We start from the raw sequence: 25,701 nt of genomic DNA on the forward strand, positions 1-25,701 counted from the left end.
ACGATTTGGCACCTTTATTTAAAAAAAAACTTGGCCTCCTCAAATAATTCAAAAGACTGCTACAAAGAATTCTAATGAAAACCCTGATGTATGTCAGATATATGAAGTTTTTATACTCAATGTCATGTTTCAGCGATTGTGTTGTTTTAAAAACATAAAGTTGATTTTGAAAGTGATATTTGATGTTAAGCTCACCTGACACACAGTGACAAGATGAACGTTTGTGGCCGTGATTTTGTGACCATTAAACATTTCACCCTTAATACTCGAGTTCTTTCAAATTCGCTGATCAAACTTGCCAGAAGTTGTATCTCAATTAAATTTAGGTCAAGATTGAGAGTCATGTTGGGTCAGACACTAGGTCACTAGTTGATAGTATAGGAAAACATTGCTCTAGAGGTCAGGTTTTTTCCTCATCAAACTTGTTCAGAATGTTCACCTAAATGATATCTTGGTCAAATTTAAACATGGTTCACTTGACTTATTAAAATAGGTCAAATTAAAGAAAAACAACGTTCGCACTCTAGTTACTGTTTCCTTCAGTTTGTTAGTGCAAACAACATACATGACGAAGTACCCAGCCTTACTGAGGTACACCAGCAGAATGTTATTCATAGGTATACCCTACACCAACCTTTCAATCCAGATTCTTATTTACTGTGAGTTCAATGTATAACATACAGAGGTAATGGAAAACACTACTCTGGTACCTTCGAAGTAGGTGTGTTATCCAATGAAGTACCTTGAGACGGTATATCAACACAAACACTGAATTCAATAACCAATGACTGCCTATCAAAATCGAAGGTGAACACGAAGCCAAAATGCGCCTTGCACTTAATATAGCCAAAGAAGAAAAAAAATAAACTAACATGGAGAACTTATATAATTAAAAAAAAAACATGATAGGTCAATGTCTAGATCACTAGGTCAAATAAAGAGAAATTTGTAAACTCTTTATCAAAATAGCTAGATGTATACATCTTGATGATTCAATTGTAAAATTGTACATGTTGTGCAAGGTCAAACACTAGGTAATCAGGTCTAAAAGTAACACTCTAGTCACATTTTTGCTGTTAGTAATAGTAATGAGTGTTGGTCAAAATATGTGACCTCTGAAGTGTTAACAGTATAATAGTTGATATTAAACAAGTGCATCACAATTATGGACAGCAGACACATGGCGATCACAAAAGCTCACAAACCAAAAATGACCCTATTCAAACTTTACCTATATAACAGAGGCATATTTAGTGATCAATATCGTTCAAAACTTGACCTGTAGAGCATTGGCATGTTTTTTTGCTCACATGTCTCATAGAGACAATCACTATACCAGTCATATCGGCATCCAACATTCCTTGGTAAACAGGTCCTAGTTGTGAGGACATCTTTGCAAAACCAGGTCACAATATGTATGAAGATGGTATAAAGGTGGAGTTTGTGTATCCTAGTTGTTTGCTTCTTATTTGGTTTTGACTATTTTCGAATAAGTTATAGCCCTTTTTATATATAGTATAGAGAAAATATTTTGTTATGGTTACTCTTTGAAAACTACCTGAGGATTAACATTTAAACACTACAAGGTTGTCTAATGGTACACTAGCTGTGTCCCATGAATTTAATTTATTTCGGAAAACTTTTAGGGTGTTATGGATATTTGACTCTTTTCCTTTTTACATACTCTGGTACAGGACTTGATGAACTGTCAGTTCTTGCTTGTTATTCCTTAAATATCTACAAAATATGGTTGTTAAAAGATGATGTTTGTTTTTGGCATCATCAATAAGGTCTTGCACACATAACTTTCACACAGGCACCAACATCTGAGTGACTGCAATAAATATCAATACCCTTCAAATAGGTCAACATGCATTTTCATGAACAATATGTCGTGCATTTTAACAGGAATGACTTTATTTTCGATTGAAGGAGAAGCACATGATACAGGAATAAAAATAAACACAATTCATTCAAGAGCAACAGTTTATTTTGATAACAATCTCAAAAACTAATAGACACAATGTCAAGTCTAAAACTAATAGACACAATGTCAAGTCTAAAACTAATAGACACAATCTCAATTCTCAAACTAATAGAAAAAAAATATACATTAGGTAAGTTACAGATCCTGTACCATTCTGGGCCCGTATTCACCAACCCATTCTTAGACTTAAGAATATACTTTGAACCAAGAAAATTATGCCCATGGTTTGAAAACATACAGGCAACCAGTGATGGTTATGTCCGTAAAGGAAATTTCTTCATTACGAATGAATTAGATAGAGACAGTTAATGTCAAGTTTGACTTAATATTAAAGCAATTTTTTAATAATCCTATTTAAAGAATATTCTTTATTCTTAGACTTAAGTCTAAGAATTGGTTGATGAATACGGGCCCTGGTTTAATATTTATGTTCGCAAGAACTTTTTTTGAAAGTCGGCACATGTGCATAACTTTTTAAAGCTTGTTTACTAATACAATATTGCTAAAGTAATACGGAAAAACTATATTTGGAAACATGTTGATAAATTGCATGCCAGTCATCTGGCATCCCCCTGTGCCAGAAGGGGTTTCCTGGCATGAATGAAAGCAGGCAGCAGAAATCTCAGTCAGATATGCAAGAATCATAGGTCTTATTTTATGTCATTAACACATATTATAATATATACCTCTTCAAGTGTTTTCACCAAGTCTGGATTGAGGTCATTTGGATTGACACCATTTGTGATGTTGAGTATCTTGTTGACCACACAGTCGGCAAACACTGGCAGACCTGGACCATCTTGAAGAATGGAGAGAGCCACAAGCTGACCAAGGTAGAAGAAGGTGTTCTTCTCACGCTCCACAAAGTTCTTTCTTAATGTGAGGCGCCCGGGAGAACCTGAAACACCAAATACAAATAAGGAATTTGAATACACATAAGGGAATAATGTTCTGTGGTTACCCATTATAGTTCTCTATCTTATTAGTTCTGAAAGTGTCTCCTTTGAAAGCACAAAATGCATCCTAGAAATATAATAGCAGACCCGGTTTAATTCGGTCTGTTCTGGTAATGGAGAATGCATCACCACTCACGCCCATTAGCACCGGCTTAAGAGGTATTCTACTATAACAATAATGTTTACATTCTATAATCCCAAATGACCAGAAAATACAACTAAATCAACAGGCCAATTATAATTGATAGATGTACAATACTAGAGGTCATTTCATAATTCATGTGACACATACTTGAATTTTTCAAGTGAATTTGAGTTCAGTATTTCTTGCATTACACTTTTATGGATTTTTAACTTTTAACTTTCAATGACAGCTTGATATTTTAAACCTTATTTAGATGCCAACAAAAAAGCTGGTCTCTAAGAATATGCAAAGAATACTATAATAAAAAATATGGCTATCAAGTTGTTCACTTGGCAGACATTGTATGGTTCCAATGCTAGATGATAAGCTTTACCTGATGTAAGCGCTGAATGGCTGAACTGGTATGCAAGGAGGGAGAAGAACTCGCGACGGAGACCACCGAGATCAACACCGGCCTCACCAATGAACTTGATCTGCAGTTTGCTGCTGAGGTCACTCTGTGAGTACCGTAAGGTGCCTAGGGCGTCTTTCATGACGTGGTTACGTCTCACCTCCAGGAGCAAAGGATCTGTAATGGGACCAGTGATGCACATGCTCGCTTGTTGTTTGAGCTGCTCTCTGGCAGTATCTGTTATACGGCTTGGTCTGCAGAAACATATTTTTTATTTTAAAAAATATACAAAATCTCATAAAAATATCTTTATTCAAAATCTCAAATAAAATTACATTTTGATAGAAATAGAAATTTCTATTTTGACAAGGATCTGGTAAATTTCAATACAAAAAATCAGATATTTTCTAATTTCAGTGTGGTCATCCTAGCAAATTTTACAAAGGTTCTTCTGCATCAAAAATATCTAGGTTACCGGTATGCAGTGTGTAAGGCACATTGCTTATTGATTTTTGAGTTTAAATCCTGGCTTGGTCTGTCCATTTGCTTGGTAGCTCATACATGTATATAATTAATCTGCTTTCTTTTGAAATTGATAGCCTAGTGTTTATTCTACAACAAGGATATGAAAAAAAAAGCGAAAGAAGCCTCATTGCAAGATAATGAATTTAAAAAACAATGTCTTTAATCAAAACACTTCATTCAAAAATAAAGATTATTTAAGATATCATGCATAACATTTCATGCACATCAAAAATCTTATGCTCTTACGGAATGGGTTGTGCTGTTTGAACCGCAGGGATGTACTCATTCAGAACGGCTGATGACTGGTTGGTTGTCTGGTCAGCAGGCTGGTCAATGTCTCTGTAAGGGCAAAGTCAATTTTTTAATACTAATAACAGTACAAAATGGAAGCTTGAGATGCCAATTCTGGATATATTAGCAAAGAGTAAGATCACATGCCATCTGACCAGGCACTTCAACTGTTGGATATCAAACAATATTACCTAATGACCATTCTGTAGCTAACAGTAACTGTTAAGTGCACTGTCAGGAGGCTGGTAACTGCTTAGCCATCAACAGTATTTATGTTACAGTGTGGATATACCACATGACTTTTGCTTCTTGTTTTGCTTCAAGTCTAAGACAAAACAAGAGATGTTTTTGTCAGAAACACAAAGCCCCCTACTGCGCCGCTTTGAAATAATATTTCTATTTAGCATTTGGCAGGTATAGAAATTATCTCCCTTTAAAGCTTAATACTTCCCTTGGATTGTGTTTTTTTACCTTTGAGCTTGAAGGATGACCTTGACCTTTCACCACTTAAAATGTGCAGCTCCATGAGATACACATGCATTCCAAATATCAAGTTGCTATCTTCAATATTGCAAAAGTTATGACCAATGTTAAAGTTTTTGGATGGACGGACAGACAAGACGGACTTACAGACAGTTCAACTGCTATATGCCACCCTACCAGGGGCATAAAAAAGTTCACTTCAAGATTAGAAATATTTTACTTGTTCATAAATTTCTATGGAGCATACATTCTTTAAGTGAAATGGTAGCTTAAGACAAAGAGGATCTTCATAAACAAATGAGCCATTTTTCCACACACTTTAGTACAGATCACTCACCTGGCTATGTCAAGGAAAGTCTGTTGACGTCGAAAGAGAACTGTGGGTGTCCCAGCTGGCTCATATAGGGAATCACTCTGTAATAGAAATATGTTATTTAAGAAATTGTACAAACAACTTAGGGTCTTTTGGCCTTATAGTGATGGATGAGTCTGCCCCAAACTTAAAAGGGGCCCAATCCAAAACACTGAGGTCTGCTATATGTTTGGGGCTGACTGGGAGGTCACTAAAAGGCCATAAGATCTTAAGTGGTGTATCCTATTTCTTATATTATACCCCATATTATTTTTGTGCAACTTGATTGTTCATTAACAGATTTTGTATGGGGATGTCAATTTTTGTTAACATGTGTGCCATCAACAATACACTATTCTTAAACAGTGCTTGGTACTATGCTGATTTATAGCCCCCTGTTATTCATATGATGTGCAAAGAAGGAACATATTTATTTTGTGTAAGGCATATTTGTGTTGTTGTTATACACTATCATGTCTATTTTACACCAAATGCAAGATATTATCAAAGCAGCATTCCACAGATGATGAAGGCCTTAAATCGCTCACCTAAAACAACTATCCAACAGGATAAAAAAGGAAGATGTGAGCAAAATGCAAACAGACTGTTATGATCAAACCACTTATATGATTGGACCTAGTGGCCTAGTTTTTTATCAGAAATGACCCATTTACAAAATCGGCCTAGAACTTATTGATTAACGACTAATATTCATGAAGACCAGCAAGTAAATGTGACCTCTAGTGTAATTATTATTATTATTACACCAGATTTTAGCTTGGCATACATGATATGGATCAGTTTGTACTTAAAACCAACCTGAATTTCTGGAATGTCAATCTGGAAATCGTTGTCAATCTCAACAGCTGGCGTAGTCCTGATGGCTGGCGTTGACAGGATGGCTGGCGTAGTCATGACGGCTGGCGTTGACGGGAGAGCTGGCATAGTCCTGACAGCTGGCGTAGTCCTGACGGCTGGCGTAGTCCTGACGGCTGGCGATGACGGGATGGCTGGCGTAGTCCTGACGGCTGGCGTTGACAGGATGGCTGGCGTAGTCCTGACGGCTGGCGTTGACAGGATGGCTGGCGTAGTCGTAACGGCTGGCGTTGACGGGAGAGCTGGCATAGTCCTGACAGCTGGCGTAGTCCTGACGGCTGGCGACGACGGGATGGCTGGCGTAGTCCTGACGGCTGGCGATGACGGGATGGCTGCCGTAGTGGTGACCGCTGACGTTGACGGGATGGCTGGCGTAAGTGTGACAGCTGGCGTTGATGGGATGGCTAACATAGTGGTGACGGCTGGCGTTGATGAGATGGCTGGCGTAGAAGTAATGGTAGGCATTGACGGGATGGCTTGTGTAGTCAGGATGGCTGGCGTTGATGGGATGGCTGGCATGGTCCTGACGGCTGGCATTGAGGCGGCTGGTGTAGGAGCAGTTATCTGGGGACCAATGTGGTAGTCTGGTAGGACCCAGAGTCTAACAAAGCCGCATGATTTGGTATCATCTTTAAGCTGTTGAAGAGACTTTTCCCTCTGAATCAACTCCAACTTGCATCTTGCCTGACCCACCGTCAACTCAAAAGGTATAGTGTGGAGAATAGGATACAACTCAATTATCTTGTTTCTCAGGTCAGACTGTGTCCCACTAGTCGGAAGAGTGAAGGTGGTGTCTGGTCGCCTACCCAGACCTTTGGACATCAACTCTGTGTGATTCACTGCTGCTGTTGATGTGTAGAGCGGGTGGTCAAGCGCACAAGCTTTGAATCTCAAAATGGTGGATCTACGTCTGTCACCTGTGGGTTGTCGGCGGATCGGGGCCCTCCTTGGACGTGCGGGTGTCACAGATCTGTGAGGTCTCCCTAAGGTGGGAAGCGCAGCTATCAGCTCTTGCCCATGCTGAGCCAAGACCTGATGGCTCCAGTCAGACACCTGACTCATGGTGGTACTCAGGTGTCTTCTAAACCGATCGGCTGAAATATATTATGAGAAATTATTGACACAATTCCTTCGTTGAACTATTAAATGAACAAGCAAGTACTGAAAGTACCTGAGATTTTTTTTGTATATTCTATATTGTCATACATAGAAAAAGCCATGACTCCTTAAACAGGACCCACCATAGATCCTACAAGCCTTCATCTGCTCAAAGATGTTTGCTACTTATAAGTTTTTTTTCTCAATATTATTTAACCTAGTGATCTTTGGTGGTTTTGAATCAATATTACCCACAAGTAAAACTTCAAGATACAGTCCCACCCCTCTTTAGCAGCCAGTCAAGGGAAACGGCCAAATTGGCTGCTTAAGCGGGGTGGCCTCTTAAGAGGGGGTTGGGTCATAGGGAGTCTGGAGTTGATGAGTGCATGGTTAACTGTTCAATTTTTGTATAAACAAAGTGGTAAATATGTGTACATGTATTACAAAATGTATAGACTTAAAATAATTTTATTTCTTCATTTCTAATATCAGCCATAAAACAACATTTTCATTCATTATTATTTAAACAATAACGACATTTAGAGCAATACCGGTAATTATTGACCATATCGGCAAGCTGTTACATTCTCCGCGGCCGGAGAAAAGGGGTGACCAGTAATGAGGGGTGCATTATATAGTGTTTATCAACGGTCGCGGCACAGACCGGCCGCCTACACGGGGTGACCGCGGATGAGAGGTGACCGGGAGTAGGGGTTGGACTGTATATACATTTTGATGTACATGGTTAACAATGTTTTTCTGTGATTTGACCTAGTGACCCAGTTTTTTATATTACATGGCCCATTTTCCAACTTAACTAATGCCTCAGTCACACATTCACTGAGTTGATACTGAATTAGCTACGGATACGATCCGGCATCATTCATGGCAATCTGTATTGGTCTGTAGTTTACCAGTTGAAATTGGCCTACTGGTTTTTGAGAAGATTTTCTTAGAAGTGTAATAGACAGACACACAAGTCAATCACTATATGCCACCGCATAGCAGATGCTGCTGTGGCATAAAAAGCCAGGTTAGTTAATAATCTATATTCGTACTCAACTCTACAGAATTAATTTATTTGGTTTACTTACCGGCTGCTGTATCTGTAACAGTCTGTGTAGTCTCTGACATGATCTGTCAAATATAATGTTTCAATATTATATCTTCCAAATTTGAAAAATCACTATTTTCGAAAACAATTAGAAAACTATGACATATTATCGTAAGAAGTACTGACTGAGTAACAAACAGTTTGGATCCTGACCAGGCTACCCTTTCCATCGCAGGCTGATCTGGATCCAAACTGGTCGCAATCGCCTTAAGGACCATTTTCCTGTGATGCGGCTCTTATAACAATTCTATTATTGCATTGCATTTTTACTCATAAATATTATTCTATTTAAAAGTTCATACTTCTGCGAAAATATTTTAATCAAAATAAGGCATACACAAAGTGCACTATTCTCGATTTTGCCATTTTGTCAAAATTCCTGTTTTTCAATGTTGCAGTCCGTAAATTGCCTTATGGGAAACATGAAAATCATGATTTTATTTTATTTTTGGTGTCTGTTTAGTTGATGAACAATAGTAAAATTAATTGAAACAGATGTTTGTGTAAATTAGCTTTATTTTCAGATATAAATCATATCTTTTTTTGCCAACCGTTATGTAAATATACGCGCGGAACCTCGGGACGGTGAATCCGGCATTTAATGTACGCTTTATGGAATGGCATAAAGGTGAATTATCTCTAATGAATTTCTTTAAGAAATCATAAAACCATGACTATTAAATAAAAAAACATTTTTTAAGGGATAAGTTTGCATCATGAACATTTGCTCAAATATCAACAAAATATTAATAGAAATGAAGTAATTTAATTTTCTTAACCATTTAAAGAAATTATATTATAACGATAAAACAGAGGGGTTTTCAACCGCTGTCTTTTCACACCACAGTCACAGCAGTTGTGAAATCTAGCTGCAGTCACTTATATAGTAGATTAACAAAATATACATTTATGAGCTACCTAGCATATTATATCTTTAAATAAATTAACATCAATTAGAATGTTTACAGTAAACTTTTAATAACTGTATCAGAAATATAATTTGATAAAGTTTAAAACATGGACGGTAACTTAAAGCGTATTTAGCACCAATTTTGGCAAATGGACCCACTATATCCTGTAATCATTAAATGTAAACAGGATGTGTTTGTGAAACACTATGTCCCCTATTGAGCGATCTGACTCATATATTTGACCTTTGACCTTGAAAGATGGCCTTGACATTGACCTTACACCACTCAAAATGTGCAGCTCAATGAGATACACATGCATGCCAAATATCGAGTTGCTATGTTGAATATTGCAGAAGAAATGGCCAAAATGAGCAATTTTGACCCATATAATTGACCTTTGACCTTGAAGGATGACCATGACCTTGACCTTTCAGCACTCAAAATGTTCAGCTCCATGAGATACACATGCTTGCCAAATATCAAGTTGCTATGTTGAAAATTGCAAAAGTTATGGCCAATGTTTAAGTTTGTGCAAACCAACAAACAAACCAACAAACAAACGGACAGGGCAAAAACAATATGTCCCCCAGTATAGACTGGGGGACATAAAAAGTATGACAGACCAATCCTGTCAGTGTTGAATATATGTGAATCTAGCCTGAACGAATTTATTTAACTCATTTAAAGGAAACCATCAGCACATATATGACTGGAAAATATATGAAATGTATTATTATTACTAAAAAATTCTTTTACAATTTATAATAAATATGTATTATATGAATACATTATGTAATTTATAGCTAAGATCACTATAATTTGTCTGATATCAATTCTGTTAAACATGAAAGAAAATTTTCATATTAAATTAAAAGTTTCATGCCCTCATGCATAAAAAGTTGTGCAAATGGTAATGCAGAAATTGAAACAAAAATTTTCCCTTTCCCTTGCACACATTATAATTTAATACTTCATCCAATTAGATCCATGGAAATAGAGTGGGCGGGTAATTTTGACCAATAGAACGACTTTTCATAATATATTCACAACTGAATGGATTGCTTTGACAATATACAAGACCGTATTGAAGCTGTCATCACCCAAGAAGGACCTTTGCATGTGTGAAAGTTGCAGTACACGTGAATGTGTTGACACAAAAACACAAACTCATGTTATCAAAACATTTCTTGACATAGAAGCACCCCTTTTTGCTAAGAACCTGGCACATTTCAAAGTTGCTAATACATGGTCAGGTCTAAGTGAAATCTTTGAACAGTAAATATGATTTAAAAACTTCAAAAGCATATATTAAGCAATAAAAATGTATAACCCCTGCATAAAGCAACACATGGAATATTCAGAACTTTTCTTAACATTGCCCTTATTATATTGATAATTATTGCCCTCAAATTCTGAACTTTACCCCTTATTCCATGCATAATATCATACAAAAAACATGAATTGTTCAAAAGTTCCCCTTCATACCAATATATTCAAAAAAAGATTTTACTACCTTTCTATTTTAATTTTAGCATCAAAGGTTACTGGAAACAAACAGTAATTTAGACACAAAGATACTTATTAAATAAAATACACACTTTCTTTCAATTATATATATATATGAATTGTTAACTGATAAAATTGGGCTCAAAATTTATAATGTTTACCATTATTGGGTACGGACATTTGCCCCTAGGACATAAGCCCCTTCAAAAAAGTGCATGCTAGGACATTAGCCCCCAGGTGTCTTAAAACGTTCAAAACTGTTTTAAAGTAACAATTATTAATATGTTGAAGTCTAATATATTTTTTTGCAATATAAAGTCATAACATATGCTTACACATACAGCAATTCATAAAGGTGTGAAGCATAATGAATCATTTTTCAACAAACACCAATAATTAATGTATTAATGGGTAAACTGTAATACCGATTAACCTATCAGAATCTTCTTAAATTAGTTGAAGGCTTGAAGCCAAACATATAGTACAGAAGATGCAATACTCTTGTTGTTTATCCAGTTGTTAAAACATAAAAACTTTTCTTAAGTTTTAATCACTCTTAAAATATACACAATTTTAAAGTAAAACATAGTTATATATATATATACATATAGTATACTAAGTGCACTGTTTGTTACTAAAAATCTTATAAAAAATACATTTTGTGTACCTAATTCTATGACCATGACATGTTTTACAATATTTCATCAGTGTTGCAATGGTGGAGTCCATTGTGGTATGTCAGGTAAGTGTTGTTTTGTCAAAGTATGAATCAAATCTGATCATAAATACAGGTACATTACTGTCATGATAATAAGAAAGTATTTGAAGTTTGAAAGCAATAGCCTATATACTTTAGAAGTGAATCTAAACACAAAATATTCAAAGTTACTAAGTTAACAAAGGGCCATAATTCCAACTTATGCAAGTTATGCAACTTTTCCTGTACAGTCCCCTTATGATAGTTAGCAAGTGTTCCAATTCTGAAAGCAATAGCTATGATAGTTAGGAGTAAAGTAAACCAAAACACAAAACTTTACCAAATTTTCAATTTTCTAAATATAAAAGCGGCCATGATTCTGTGAAATGCCAGTCAGAGTTACATAACTTGCACAGTCTCCTTATTATAATTAGAGAGTGTTGCAAGAAGAAAGCAATAGCTTTGATACTGAATAATTATACTTAATTACTTAATTTACTTAACCAAAGTTTCAATTTTCTGTGTAAAAAGGGAACATAATTCTTACAAAATGCTTGATACCCAAGGATCATTCCTCGTTTCGTTCAAATCAACCCAAAAGCCTTTTACTAAGTTCTTCATTTCTACACCGATTCACTTCAAATTGATACTGAACTTCTCGTATGACAATTCGGTCAATCTCAACTATGCATGGCCCCATTACCAACCCTGGGGCGCCCTGCCCACATAGGTCACACCCACCCAAACGCCTTTTACTATAACTTCTTCATTTCGACACCAATTCACTTCTAATTGATATTGAACTTCTCTTATGACAATACGGTCAATCTCAACTATGCATGGCCTCATTACCAACCCTGGGGTACACCTAGGTCAAACATTCGGCGTGGGGATATGCGTCGGCCTCGTCCGCGCCATTTCTAGTTGACATTGGTTTCACCCAAAAGCTTTTTTTTTTTAATTTTGGTCACCATGAATATTGCTTTAAAACTGAGTGAAAGTTAATACTGCTTTAAAACTAAGTCAAAATTAATTCTGCTTTAAAACTGGGTTGCCATGAATACTGCTTCAAGAGTTACAATGAATACTGCTTTAAGAGTCGCCATTAATACTGCTTTAATGACTGAGTCGCAATGAACACTGCTTTAAAACTGAGTCGCCATGAATACTGCTGTAAGAGTCACAATAAATGCTGCTTTAAAACTGAATCACAATGAATACTGCTTTAAACCTGAGTTACCATGAATACTGCTTAAAGAGTTACAATAAATACTGCTTTAAAACTGAGTCACAATGAATACTGCTTTAAAACTGAGTACAATAAATACTGCTTTAAGAGTAACAATGAATACTGCTTGAAAACTGAGTCAAAATGAAAACTGCTTTTAATCTGAGTCACAATAAATAATGCCTTAATTAATCTGAGTCACAATTAACAATTAATAGACGAGTTAACGCGTGACGTCACACGCACCTGCAAAGTTTAGTCTCCGCCCACTGGTTGGCAAAAGAGGTGGAATTTATATAAGCGCATATAGAGAAGGTTGACGAAATCTTCGTTTTTAATGATAATCATGCACAATATCAAATATAATTTTACTAATTATGTCTGAATAAAACATTAGCATGCAAGGAAATGCATCTTTGGAACGATTACATTGTTGTTATTATTATTTGTTTTTACTGACAACGAACTCGGGAGTGGAACACAATCTAAGAGTTCGGTATGTGGTTAAACAAAAATCTCTCTATTCTTGGCACTTCCTCGCGACCATTTTTAGTTAAAAAATGCTCAGAAATTGAAATTCTTTCAGAATAAATTAAATTTAATGAACGAAAACAAATAAGGATAAAAACAAACGACGAATAGGTCAATTGTATGTACGCGACTTATAGGGTAACTGATTTGAACCTTATATGTCTGGAAAAACTTACCTTCTTACACATTCAATAAATTATATTGTTTAATGTAATTGTTTTATTTAATTGTTCACACTAATTTAGGCACTCTTTGTAGCAGCATTTATATCCCGGTGTTTAATTGCACCTTTGTTATCACTAACCGATTATCTCGTTATGATCGGATACTGTCCAGACAATTACAAAGAAAACATGGTGGCATAAACCCAGGGACCTATACTTGGGCCCCTGCATAAACCACATGTTGCAGACGAGTGTCTGGTCAGTAAACATAAGTCACGATACCTCAATGTCATCTCTTGGCATATTGAGCAATCATTCAAGCCACATTTTAAAGCTTAAAATACTGATAAGTTAATGTTAAAATGAAATATTTTAAAATTTTAACAAAAATGAAGTAATTTGTCGGAAATGTATTAACGGGAACGAGTGTATAAATTTATTAGCCAGTTAAACTTAATAATACATTGTTTAATAACTATACATTTTAAATATTGGGCAATTTTACTGCTATTTGCAATTAAGGTATTAAACGGGTACCGGCAAAAGTTAACTCCGCTATTACGTGTAAAGATTGTACATTACTGCAGATTCCGAAACACGATCATGAACATAAGCATTCACAAAAGGGGCCGTTAGATAAATTAAATATATGCATTTATCATAAAATGCTATATTTTCATCACTCCTTATTACTAATAGAGATTTCAATAGACATGCAAAAACAGTTCAATTTGCGTAATTAATATGCAGGGTTTTTCCGTTTGCATGCTAAATTGAATTTATATTCATTCAATGTAAACAAAACGTAAATTCATTCAATGTAAAAGAAAATTACCACAATATTTAAAAACAGTACTGTATGCCGCTTTTTAGGGCTTTGTTTTTATAATTGATTAAATGCACCTCTGACTCTATCGATCGCTGATGAAATAAAATGCTATCCACACCACTATTAATTATAATACAATTAATATATGTTTTATTAGTGTTGAAATATAATTTATTCAAGTCTTATTATCAGAAAGAATACGGATAATGTATTATTTTGTTTTGCGGAATTGTCAGTATTAAATCTTCCGATCACGTTTACTATATGCTAATAACTACTTCGTATTTTTATGAAGAGGAAATTTTATTTGTGAATATACATTTATTTGGTACTAAATATGCTATACTTGCACTTTTTTAAAAAGGGTTTTAATGTTTATTTCGTTTTTATTATCAATTTATTGACTAAACAAAAGCCCTTTATACATGTTTTACGTTACTGTAACCAGTGTTTTTGCCAACCAGTCAGTGCGCATGCGCGGAAAATCCCGAATGTAAACAATAACAATTAACTCGTCTATACTGCTGTAATTGGTAGCAGGCTCTTAGTCTTATTAAGACCCAAGCTTTTTTGGCCCAGTCCTAAAACCTGGACTATATTTAATTACACTCATTTTTTTAAACTTACTTAAAACACCATTATCGCTTAACAAACTGTTACCAATTTATGTTTTGGTTTAGAATTTATGAAAGCAGTTATAGAGCGTTGGATCGTTGCATTTTATTATAATTGATAAAAGGAATTTAAACTGAGTCACAATGACTAAACAAGAGCACCGCCTAGCAGGTGCAGACCGCTCATCTATTTGTCAAAGTATGCATCAAATCAGATCATAAATAAAGAAGTTATGGCAATTTTAGCAAAATTGTGAGTGTGTGGACATTTATTACATTATCTTTCAAAAATGATTGTTTTACTTTCTTTTTTGGGGGTGGGGGGGGGGGGGGATCCAGACATAAGCCCCCCAGGACAAAACCCCCCCAATGAAAAAATGAACATTTGGACAATTGCCCCCCAGAAGAAATGACAGGTAGGATATAAGCCCCCCAGTGCTTATTTTGCATCTGGACATTTGCCCCCCAGTGCTTATTTTAGAAGTGGACATTTGCCCCCCACCAGTGCCTAATTTTTAACGACATTACTCAATTGAGCAGATAATCATGTCCAATTATCACCACCTTTTAATCCTTTTGATTGATTAAATACAGAAGCCTTTAATTTTCATTAACAAGTATATGATCAAAGCCACATGTAACACCTTTAACAAGCTGATAATCCTTTTGATTGATTAATTAAAAAACAATTCAAATTCTTTAAGATGTTTGTTTTACCTAAGATTAGGCAATTAAAGTGAGTTTCTGGACCTTTTTTATTTCGAATTATAATGATCCAAGTTACTATGATTATATATTTATGAGATATGAAATAATACTGAATCCAAATACAGAGATATACTAGTCTAATGGAAACAACATATGATATTAGCACTGGGGGCAAATGTCCACTCCTTAAATAAGCACTGGGGGGCAAATATCCAGATGCAAAATAAGCACTGGGGGGCTTATATCCTACCTGTTATTACTACTGGGGGGCAATTGTCCAAATGTTCATTTTTTCATTGGGGGGGGTTTTGTCCTGGGGGGCTTATGTCCTACAATCATTTCAATCGGGGGGGGGGGGGATTCTTGGGTGGGATGGTTGGACAGTCTTTAAAAGAAAATATATAATATTTTTTATGGGGGTCGGGGGGGGGGGTGAAAGGGGGGTATAGTGTGGTCATTTATTACATGATCTTTCAAAAATAAGACGAACAAAATGGGGAAAAAAATGTTGGGGGGGGGTTTCTGGGGGGGGGGGCGTGGGGAATAGTTTGGGTGAAGTCTATTGTGGTATGTCTGGTAAGTGTTGTTTTGTCAAAGTATGAATCAAATCTGATCATAAATAAAGAAGTAATGGAAATTTTTGAAAAATGTAATACTTTGACCTTGACAGTCAAGGTCATTCAAAGGTCAAAGTCAAATTCAACTTGCAAGGTACAGTACCCTCATAATAGTTAGAAAGTATTTGAAGTTTGAAAGCAATAACCTTTATACGTTAGAAGTAAAGTGGATCTAAACACACAATTTAACCAAATATTCAAAGCTACTAAGTCAAAAAAGGGCCATAATTCTGTCGAAATGACAACCATTTGCCAGGTACAGTAACGTCATAATAGTAAGAAAGTATATTAATCTTTAAAGCAATAGCCTTGATACTTTAGAAATAAAGTGCATGTTCATAAAAAATTTAAAAAATATTCAAAGTTACTAAGTCAAAAAAGGGCAATAATTCTGTCAAAATGACAACCAGAGTTATTCAACTTGTCCTGTACTGTCCCCTTAGGATAGTGCGGGAGTGTTCCAAATATGAAAGTAATATCTATGATACTTTAGGAGTAAAGTGGACCAAAACACAAAAGTGAACCAAATTTTCAATTTTCTAAGTATAAATGGTCCATTATTATGTGGTTTGGGTGGAGTCTATTGTAGTATGTCAGGTAAGAGTTGTTTTGTCAAAGTATCAATCAAATCTGATCATAAATAACGAAGTCATGGCAATTTTAGATAAATTTTGTTATTTGACCTTTAGGGTCAAGGTCATTCAAAGGTCAAGGTAAAATTAAACTTGCCAGGTACAGTACCCTCATGATAGTATGAATGTATTTGAAGTTTGAAAGCAATAGCCTTGATACTTTAGAAGTAAAGTGGATGTAAACACAAAATTTAACTATATATTTAAAGTTATTAGTCAAAAAAGGGCCATAATTTCGTCAAAATGACAACAAGAGTTATGCAACTTGTCCTGTACAGTCCCCTTATGATAGTTTGTGAGTGTTTCAAGTCTGAAAGCAATAGCTATGATACTTCAGGAGTAAAGTGGTACCACGAAACTTAACGAAATTTTCTAAGTATAAAGGGGCCATAATTCTGTCAAAATGCCAGTCAGAGTTACATAACTTTGCCTGCACAGTCCCCGAATGATAGTTAGTAAGTGTTGCAAGTATGAAAGCAATCGTTTGATACTGTAGGAATAAAGTGGACCTAAACACAAAACTTAACCAAATTTTCAATTTTTAAGTATAAAAAGGGCACATAATTCTGTAAAAATGCACACCAGAGTTATCAAACTTTGCCTGTCCAGTACCCTCATGATAGTTAGTAAGTGTACCAAGTTTGAATGCAATAGCTTTGATACTTAAGGAATAAAATGGACCTAAACACAAAACTTAACCAAATTTTCAATTTCTTACGTATAAAAAAAGGGCACATAATTGTGTCAAAATGCACACCAGAGTTATCAAACTTTGCCTGCCCAGTCCCCTCATGATAGTAAGTAAGTGTTCCAAGTATGAAAGCAATATCTATGATACTTTAGGGGTAAAGTGGACCAAAACACAAAACTTAACCAAATTTTCAAGTATAAAGGGCCCATAATTCCGTCAAAATGCCAGTCAGAGTTACATAACTTTGCCTGCACAGTCCCCTTACGATAGTTAGTAAGTGTTGCAAGTATGAAAGCAATGGCTTTGATACTTTAGGAAAAAAGTGGACCTAAACACAAAACTTAACCAAAATTTCAATTTTCTAAGTATAAAAAGGGCACATAATTCTGTCAAAATGCCAGTCAGAGTTACATAACTTTGCCTGCCCAGTCCCCTCATGATAGTAAGTAAGTGTACCAAGTTTGAATGCAATGAATCCGGGTCCGTTCACCCTAATTTCAGTTCGCCCTTATTCCCCTTCGCCCTAAATCCTGTTCGCCCTGGGTCCGTTCGCCCTAAATTTTATTATCAAAGCAGGGGAAATATCAAACAAAAAAGTGTTACCGAAATATAAAATACAACGTTCTTTAACTTGTAAGCGTGTTTGTAACATAGGCCAGTAATGTTCACTAATTGCTTATTATATTAATTAATGAAAACTTAGGGTACAAACTTGGTTACTTGTGTGAAAAATCAAGATGGCGCGTTACATGTGTGAAAAATCAAGATGGCGCTCTTTAACTTGTAAGCGTGTTTGTAACAAAGGCCAGTAATTTTCACTTATTGCGATTTATATTAATTAATGAAAACTTAGGTACAAAATTGTTTACATGTGTGAAAAATCAACTGTTTATACCCCAATATGCAAATGATAATATAGGGCGAACGGACCCAGGGCGAACGAACCCAGGGCGAACGAACCCAGGGCGAATGTGTAACTATAGGGCGAACGGACCCGATACCGAATGCAATAGCATTGATACTTTATGAGAAAAGTGTACCTAAACGCAAAACTAAACCGGAAAAAAAATAGATGAGCTAAAAATGTCTCAATAGACAATGATTAAACCCTTAAACACTCAGATCAATTTGGAAGCGTGTTTTTTTTTTCCCTTAGAAAATCAAATATTGTAAATTTTAGGCTTCATTCCCAACCTTAAGATACTGATGAGCAGGAAACAGTGTAAAACAAGAACAGACTTCGAGTTACTTGCATGCTGTTCTGGTTGCATATAGCCATTTTCACTTTGCTTCCAAGCAGGAAAGGGTTAAACTTATTTCCAGTGCACATTGATATATAACTGAGTATCATGCAATTCATACTGATATAAAACTGCATCCCAATTAATACTGATACAAAACTGAGTAACAAAAAAATTCTAATATAAAACTGCAAAACAACAATTAATACTGATATACAACTTAATAACTTATTAAATTAAATGTATGATAAATAACTCCTTAAAAAAGACATTAATATTAAGTATTAATAAAATCAATATCCAGTCCATGTTCTTTTGCAAAAATGGTATCATTTCAATGTGAGTCACAATGACTCAAAACTGAGTCTCAATAAATAATGATTTAAACTTATAATTTCCAATGCATATTTATATAAAACTGCATGCTTATATATATAATGAATACTGATACAAAACTGAGTCACAAAAAATACTTATATAAAACTGAGTTACAATTAATACTGACATACAAATTAATAATTAATTATATTAAATGATGTACGCACATAATGTGCTATGTTATAACCTTATTAAGCATAAACTTTTATGATAATAACTCCGTAATAAAAATATTATACGCTCAATGTTCTTTCCTAAAAATGGTAACATCATTACAATGTCACAGTAAATTGGAATAAACAGAATATTTGAAGTAAATGAATTTATATAAATAAAGAATTGCTTATAAAAGAATTGTAATTTTAATGTAAAGTTTGAAATCAACTTACATTTTGTTTCTCAAATCTGTGTTAAGTATAGTTCCTCACACGAACACAAAACACAACTGTTGGGAAAAAAGAAATAATGTTATAGTTCCTCACACGAACACAAAACACAACTGTTGGGAAAAAAGAAATAATGTGAGTTTAAATAAAAAAGCAAATAACCATAATCCAATCAAATCAAGTTGAATTCATACGCTTATAAGAAACCTTTATTAAAAACATCCCAAATACCATGTATATTCCAGTGACACGAAAGGACCCATGTCATTTTTACCTGGCTCCTAAATTTTCTGGCTCAACCATGGTGTCTTAAGCTGTGGCAAGAGGCAAGCTCCCTTAAATGGCATTTGACACCTCTGGTCCCTATCTGCCTGTTTAATAACAATAGTGTCAGCAGTTTCACACCTACCAATACACAAGTTTGTATTTAGACAAAGTCCTTATTTTAAATAAAATAATGGCTAAAATAAAGATAAAATTGTGCGTTAAAACAAGGCTTGTCATTATAGGATGACATACACATGTATGCCCTCTTTTTCCACATTTTTCGAAACCTAAACGCAAACTTTAAGTGTGACGGAATTTCAGATGGACAGTGCGATCACTAGTTATATGCCCACCCTCGGGGGCATAAAAATAAGATATATATAATAAAACATAAAATTTAAATAAGATTATGACAAACAAATGTTAGTCATAAAACAAATAGTTATTTGATAAGCCACTAACTTGAACTTTAATAATCATTTAACATTGTCAATACTTACAATTTTGAAAATTTTAAATGTTTAATTTAAGTAATGATAACATTTGTGTGATCTGAACTTTAAGCACATGCATAAAACCATCTTTTTACAGAGCGAGGCACTTTAATTTATCCCACCTCTGAAAGTTGTAATTCTGTTGCTGTGATAGCAATATTATACCCTTGAGTATTTAAAATGCAATAGGATATATCTATATTCTCTTGAATTGCTTTTTAATTTGAGTTACCAATTTATTGATGTCAATGTTTGTTTTTTAGTTGAATGTGATTTATGTTTTGTGATTTATTCTGGGCGAGGTGTGAGGCTTGACATGTATTTTAGCCGGTTAAAACTGCTGCCACTGAAACAAAAATGAATATTGAGAATATGGCGACATGTACCAGTGTCGTTCTTTTTCCAATCCCATACCATAATATTTAATCTGAAATCACCGCTTTGATGGCTTTGAAACTATCAATTTAAAGATGTCATAATTTGTCCCCTACCGGTTTCACCGGAGGGGACTTATGGTTTGCGCTCTGTGTGTCTGTCCTTCAGTCACACTTTTCTGGATCCTGCGATAACTTTAAAAGTTCTTCATATTTGTTCATGAAACTTTAAACATGGATAGATGGCAATATAGATATTATGCACGTCATTTCATTTTGTTCATACGTCAAGAATTCTGGTTGCTATGGCAACAAATACTTAAAAAAAATCAAAAAAATCTGACAATGGTGGAGCCGGTAGGGGACATCATTGCTTGGCAATAGTCTTGTTTTGAATGTTTGACTTCGTGTTGTATGTATTGTCCTTTATAGTATAGGCAATTGGTCACTAGCCTTCAATAAATACTAGACCCAGTCGCGATGATCGGCTTGATTGTCGAAAAGGTCCATGAAATTTCGGAAAGATATCAGACAGAATCTATGCCGATCAAGCAATTGTAGAGCTATGCATGTATATCGAATAGTTCTAGTAATTGGGGTACTCGCTGGTAAAGCGTTTAACTGCATGCATCTTTTATAACATATATGTATATAAATGTTTCTACCGGCAATATATATATTTCACGCGATTGCCTTGTCTTTAATATAACTATAATCCATTTGCGATGAGAAATTCGCCTCTCAAGATGATCTTGAACCATCATACAAATACAATACCGTGTGCATTGGATGATACAACTAAACAAGAAATATCTTTAAAAAAGATATACGGCGTATATCCTGACTTGGAAATAAAGTAAGAAAAAGTATGTTTTATTTGATTCTGTAGTAGAAACAAAGATGCAAACTTGCTGAAAACAAACCCTTTTCTTTTTAAAGTAAAAAGGGGTTATAATTATGATAAATTGCCAGGACAGAGTTACGGGCCTTTGTTTTTGACATCTTATATGGTGTGAAGCTAATGATGGTGCCCTAATACTAATGATACACGATATAAAGTAAAACAACATGCAATTACTGTGTATGTATGTGTGTGATAGAGAAAATTTTTCCAAACTGTATTTTTTAATATGAATATTAAGTAACATACATTATGACAACACAAAGTCATGTTTGTATAATTTATATCTGCATTATGTGAGTTGCTGCTTATATGGGATCCCCACCAGGATTTGAACCTGTATTTCCTCTCCATATGGAAAGGTGTGTTTCCTTACACTATAAGGATGTTCCCATTAACAGCAATATTGGTTACAGCAGTTATTACAATTTTATCTTTATTTTAGCCATTATTTTATTTAAAATAAGGACTTAGTATAAATACAAACTTGTGTATTGGTAGGTGTGAAACTGCTGACACTATTGTTATTGAACAGACATGGGCAGGGACAGTGTACTGACTGGTAGGCCGGGCCAAGAGGTGTGAAACAGGCAGACAGGGGCCATAGGTGTGAAACAGGCAAACAGGGACCAGAGGTGTCAAATGCCATTTAAGGGAGCTTGCCTCTTGCCACAGCTTAAGACACCATGGTTGAGCCACGAAATTTAGGAGCCAGGTAAAAATGACATGGGTCCTCCCGTGTCACTGGAATATCCACAGACAGAAAAAAAAAACAAAAAAACTTTCTGCTAGAAAGCTGAGTGTTCATATGTACATGCAACTAAACTATTTAAAAAAAATAAATATTGGTCACGGTCTGTTAGTCAAATTTCATATTTTTCAGACAATGTAAAAGCGAAAATGTAATGACTGAGTGCTTTATTAAAAAAAATGCATTTGTAAAATGCAATGCCACAGCAATGAGTGTTTTGGCATAGAAATGTGAGTGGGTATGTGAGTGGGTACAAGCCTTTTCTATCATAGACCTAGTTTCTGACCCCATATGACCCAGATTCAAACTTGACCTTGAGATCATAAAGATAAACATTTTGATATATGAATGAATTCCATTCAGACATGTGGAATTATTACCACATATCGCCTTCCCCTGAATAATAAGACCCCCCTCTCCCCCTATACACAAGGGAGGATGTGGAATTGCCGCATGATTCTCCTGTTTAAATACAAAACTTAACTTGTGACTTATTGCTCGGACCCCCTTCTGCAATATTTGATTAGGCCCTCTTCAATATTTAATCAGAACCTCTTTACACAATTTCATCTGGACCATCTATATAATTAACTAGACATCTGTTTAAAAACTTGGAATTTTGATTTGGCTCCCTGTGTATTGACCCCTTTTGGGTATCTTATATAACCGCTTTTGACTTTCAGAATCCTTCTTTGGTGCCAAGTTCCTCTACGCAACTTTTATCTCCTGGTATACATTTAAAATAACATATTTGTCCAATTCCAAAGGGTCATGGCCCTTACCCCTCTGGATCTCTGTGGCAGCTATATTTAACTGCTTAATGATGCATGAATGCACGAAATTCTTACTTTTTAATTGAAACATAAGAAACTGCAAAAAATTAAGTCCACATATCTGATGAAGTAATGCCAACTTTTCGTATACGGAGAGGGCCCCCCCCCTCGGAGAAGTGCTCACCGGAGAAGTGCCCCCTAATTTTAAGGGGACGGATAAGTGCCCCCCCTGTTGGAATTAAGTATGTGGATATCTGCCCCCTCACAATAATTCAAAGGGCGGATAAGTGCCCCCTTTGGGACTATCGTCTGTTCCAGGCAGTTCTGTAACCAGAAATTCCCGAAAAGTTGACAGTTATATATATCGAAAAAAACAGCGATACGACAGACATTGCTTAAATGAAAATCTCATGAGATTCCACAGTCATACATGTATGACTTTATTTCTATTTAAAGTAACCTACCATGTGCTCAAGTGTTTTCAATTCAAAATGACATTTCCCTGTATTTTTAATTATTCCTGCTTGTTTTGCAAACAAATTGTGGTGTAAATACAAACTCAAAGTAAAAATTAATTAAAATTACCTGATTCATGTGACAAAGCGTAAAAATTGTGAATTACAAGCTGATGGCTGATGAGAGTTATTTAAATCTATTGTAAAATGCATTTGAAATATTTGAATCTTTGATACATAGCGTGAATAAATATCTTACGACTAGTCGAATTGGTTTCCTTTTTCTTGGTGAATGAAAAACCTTTGTAACAAAGCTTTGCAACGCCTCTCGGACTTCAAACGAACTCCATATTTGATGCAATGGTTATGGTAATATTCAACAGTCTATGTTGTATTTTATACATTTGACAGAAACACTTTGCATTTTGAGCAGAGCATGTCAACATGCATCTGCTTTAATTTGCAGTAAATAAGTAAATTTGCAGTTTATTAGGATGGAATCTTTTAATTGGGAGACCGGACCGACATTAATTATTGAGCATGTTTTACCTTTGAAGAAAGCCGCAAACAGGTTGATGTCACACATTCAGCTCCCGCAATTATCAATAATCGGATTAAACATGCCATAAAGGTGTCAAGTCTTTACCGCCCTATTGAAATAATGTAAAACAAACTGTGAATGTCTATTACAGAAGTGCGGTAACACCAAAAAGTGATTGACGCGATCATTTGAATAAGTTCTGATAAACAATTTAATCCGTAATTAGTGAAAACAAACAAATCAATTATTGTTTTCAGCTTGCACACGATTGTATTAAATTGCATGCTAATGCATGGGCTTTTGGTTTGAATTTCGGTGGAAATATGAAACAATCCCAGTCCCGAAGCCTTTTAATATTAGCAAAAAAGGATTTTTTTCTATTCTTAATATCGCAACATCCGGGCACTTGCGTCAGTTAGAGCTACATGCCCTTTGACGACAGTGAAAACAAAAGGGGAGGGGGGCATCCTTTCATCAATTTTGTGGTCTTAATTTGTTGCAATTTCTTGTGTTTGAAAACAAAAGTAAGATTTTCATTTAGCAGTTAAATATAGCTGTCACAATTATATATAACTGTCAATTAAATCTAGCTGATACTCATACTTGTCAAAACTCATTGACGAATTGGTTGAAGCATCACAAAAATAATAACTTCTCTAAAACAAACCACCCAACTTTCACAATCATTAAAATACTAGCGAGTCTTTACAGAGTAAATACGCAGAGAAATACAGAACATGTACTAGAGTGGACAAAACAGCCTTTAGAATGCTTAAATCTGTCACTCTACCGAACTTATGCGGGATTGGTTAAAAGATGTGTGGCGGCCCGGTAAACTCAGTCGGGAGAGCATTCGCCCTGTAAGTAAGTGTCCCAGGTTCGAGTCCCGGACTGGCCACACATTTTTCACCACCCGGCGACAAATCGAAATGAATGCTACTTTTAGATTAGTCTAACTAGATTGACGTGAAAGGCAGACCCATTTTATAAGCTGATATTCATTACTGTCAGCCTTCATGTCTAACTTTAAAATGCATGTAGCCAAGCAGGGTTGATGTAGATTCCTATAATGTTTTAAGCTTTACAACCTTTGACTACCAAATATATTTAGCTATTGTTGCTTGTACAAAGAAGTAACAAATAAAACAACATAAACCTACCTAGTTATAATACATCAAGAACAGTTTTATCCTGCCTCCAATATCATGTTTTGGTCATCTGCCATTTTCGTCCGACGTCATAGTATGCTATTCACCTAGTTCTTCTTGTATGCTCTGAGATTTTATGAGTACATTCATACAGCTCAGCGACCCGGAGGGTCAATATAGCTGGGAGTTGGATTATTGCAACTAGCTATTCACCGAAAGTCGGCGTCCTCCGGTCGTGTGAGCAAGTCCGCACGGGGAAAGCGACCCATCCCATACCGTACAAGCTATCGGGTGGTGTCTTATCAATTTCGATTAAAATAAATAAATAAAAACACAAAAGGATGAAACATCTGGTTTTACAGTACTCGAGTAAACGATTTCGGATAGGGAAATTTTGGACGAAGGGGAATTTCGTAAAATAGAGCATTATTTCAATTGAAAACCACTATGACATTACTGATAAGTAAAGGAAACCGATATAAAGAATAATTCCTCATGTTCTCTTTGACTGACATTAGTTTTTTGGACAATAATTGTTGTCAAACAGGTGTTTTTTTCCAGAACCGAATGATTGTATGGAGGCCGCCATTTTTTACAATTCCACGGTGAATGTTTAATATGCGGATCAAAGCAACAGATGTAAGGC

General features: G+C 35.3%; 1 protein-coding gene across 1 annotated transcript; it reads right to left on the reverse strand.

Annotated features, from left to right (window-relative positions):
• Positions 1 to 1,540: 1,540 nt before the first annotated feature.
• On the reverse strand, positions 1,541 to 25,649 carry LOC127840769 (mucin-17-like). The gene is made up of 8 exons (XM_052369182.1): positions 25,068 to 25,649; positions 8,199 to 8,241; positions 5,950 to 7,100; positions 5,116 to 5,192; positions 4,251 to 4,343; positions 3,462 to 3,733; positions 2,674 to 2,885; positions 1,541 to 1,558 (listed from the first exon to the last, which is right to left on the reverse strand). The coding sequence occupies exons 2-8, from the start codon at positions 8,236 to 8,238 to the stop codon at positions 1,541 to 1,543; spliced, it is 1,863 nt and encodes a 620-aa protein (XP_052225142.1). The 5' UTR covers positions 8,239 to 8,241; positions 25,068 to 25,649.
• Positions 25,650 to 25,701: the final 52 nt, after the last annotated feature.

Source organism: Dreissena polymorpha, chromosome 8 (assembly GCF_020536995.1).
Source record: "Dreissena polymorpha isolate Duluth1 chromosome 8, UMN_Dpol_1.0, whole genome shotgun sequence".
In the NCBI taxonomy this organism is placed as follows: domain Eukaryota; kingdom Metazoa; phylum Mollusca; class Bivalvia; order Myida; family Dreissenidae; genus Dreissena; species Dreissena polymorpha.

Bases quoted from the DNA above. Each gene is read 5' to 3' on its own strand.
- LOC127840769 (XM_052369182.1), bottom strand. From the start codon at position 8,238: ATGTCAGAGACTACACAGACTGTTACAGATACAGCAGCCG. The intron at 5,193-5,949 runs GTTGGTTTTAAG...TTTCTATTACAG, and splicing joins TTGACATTCCAGAAATTCAG to AGTGATTCCCTATATGAGCC. The intron at 2,886-3,461 runs GTAAAGCTTATC...TTGGTGTTTCAG, and splicing joins CCATTCAGCGCTTACATCAG to GTTCTCCCGGGCGCCTCACA.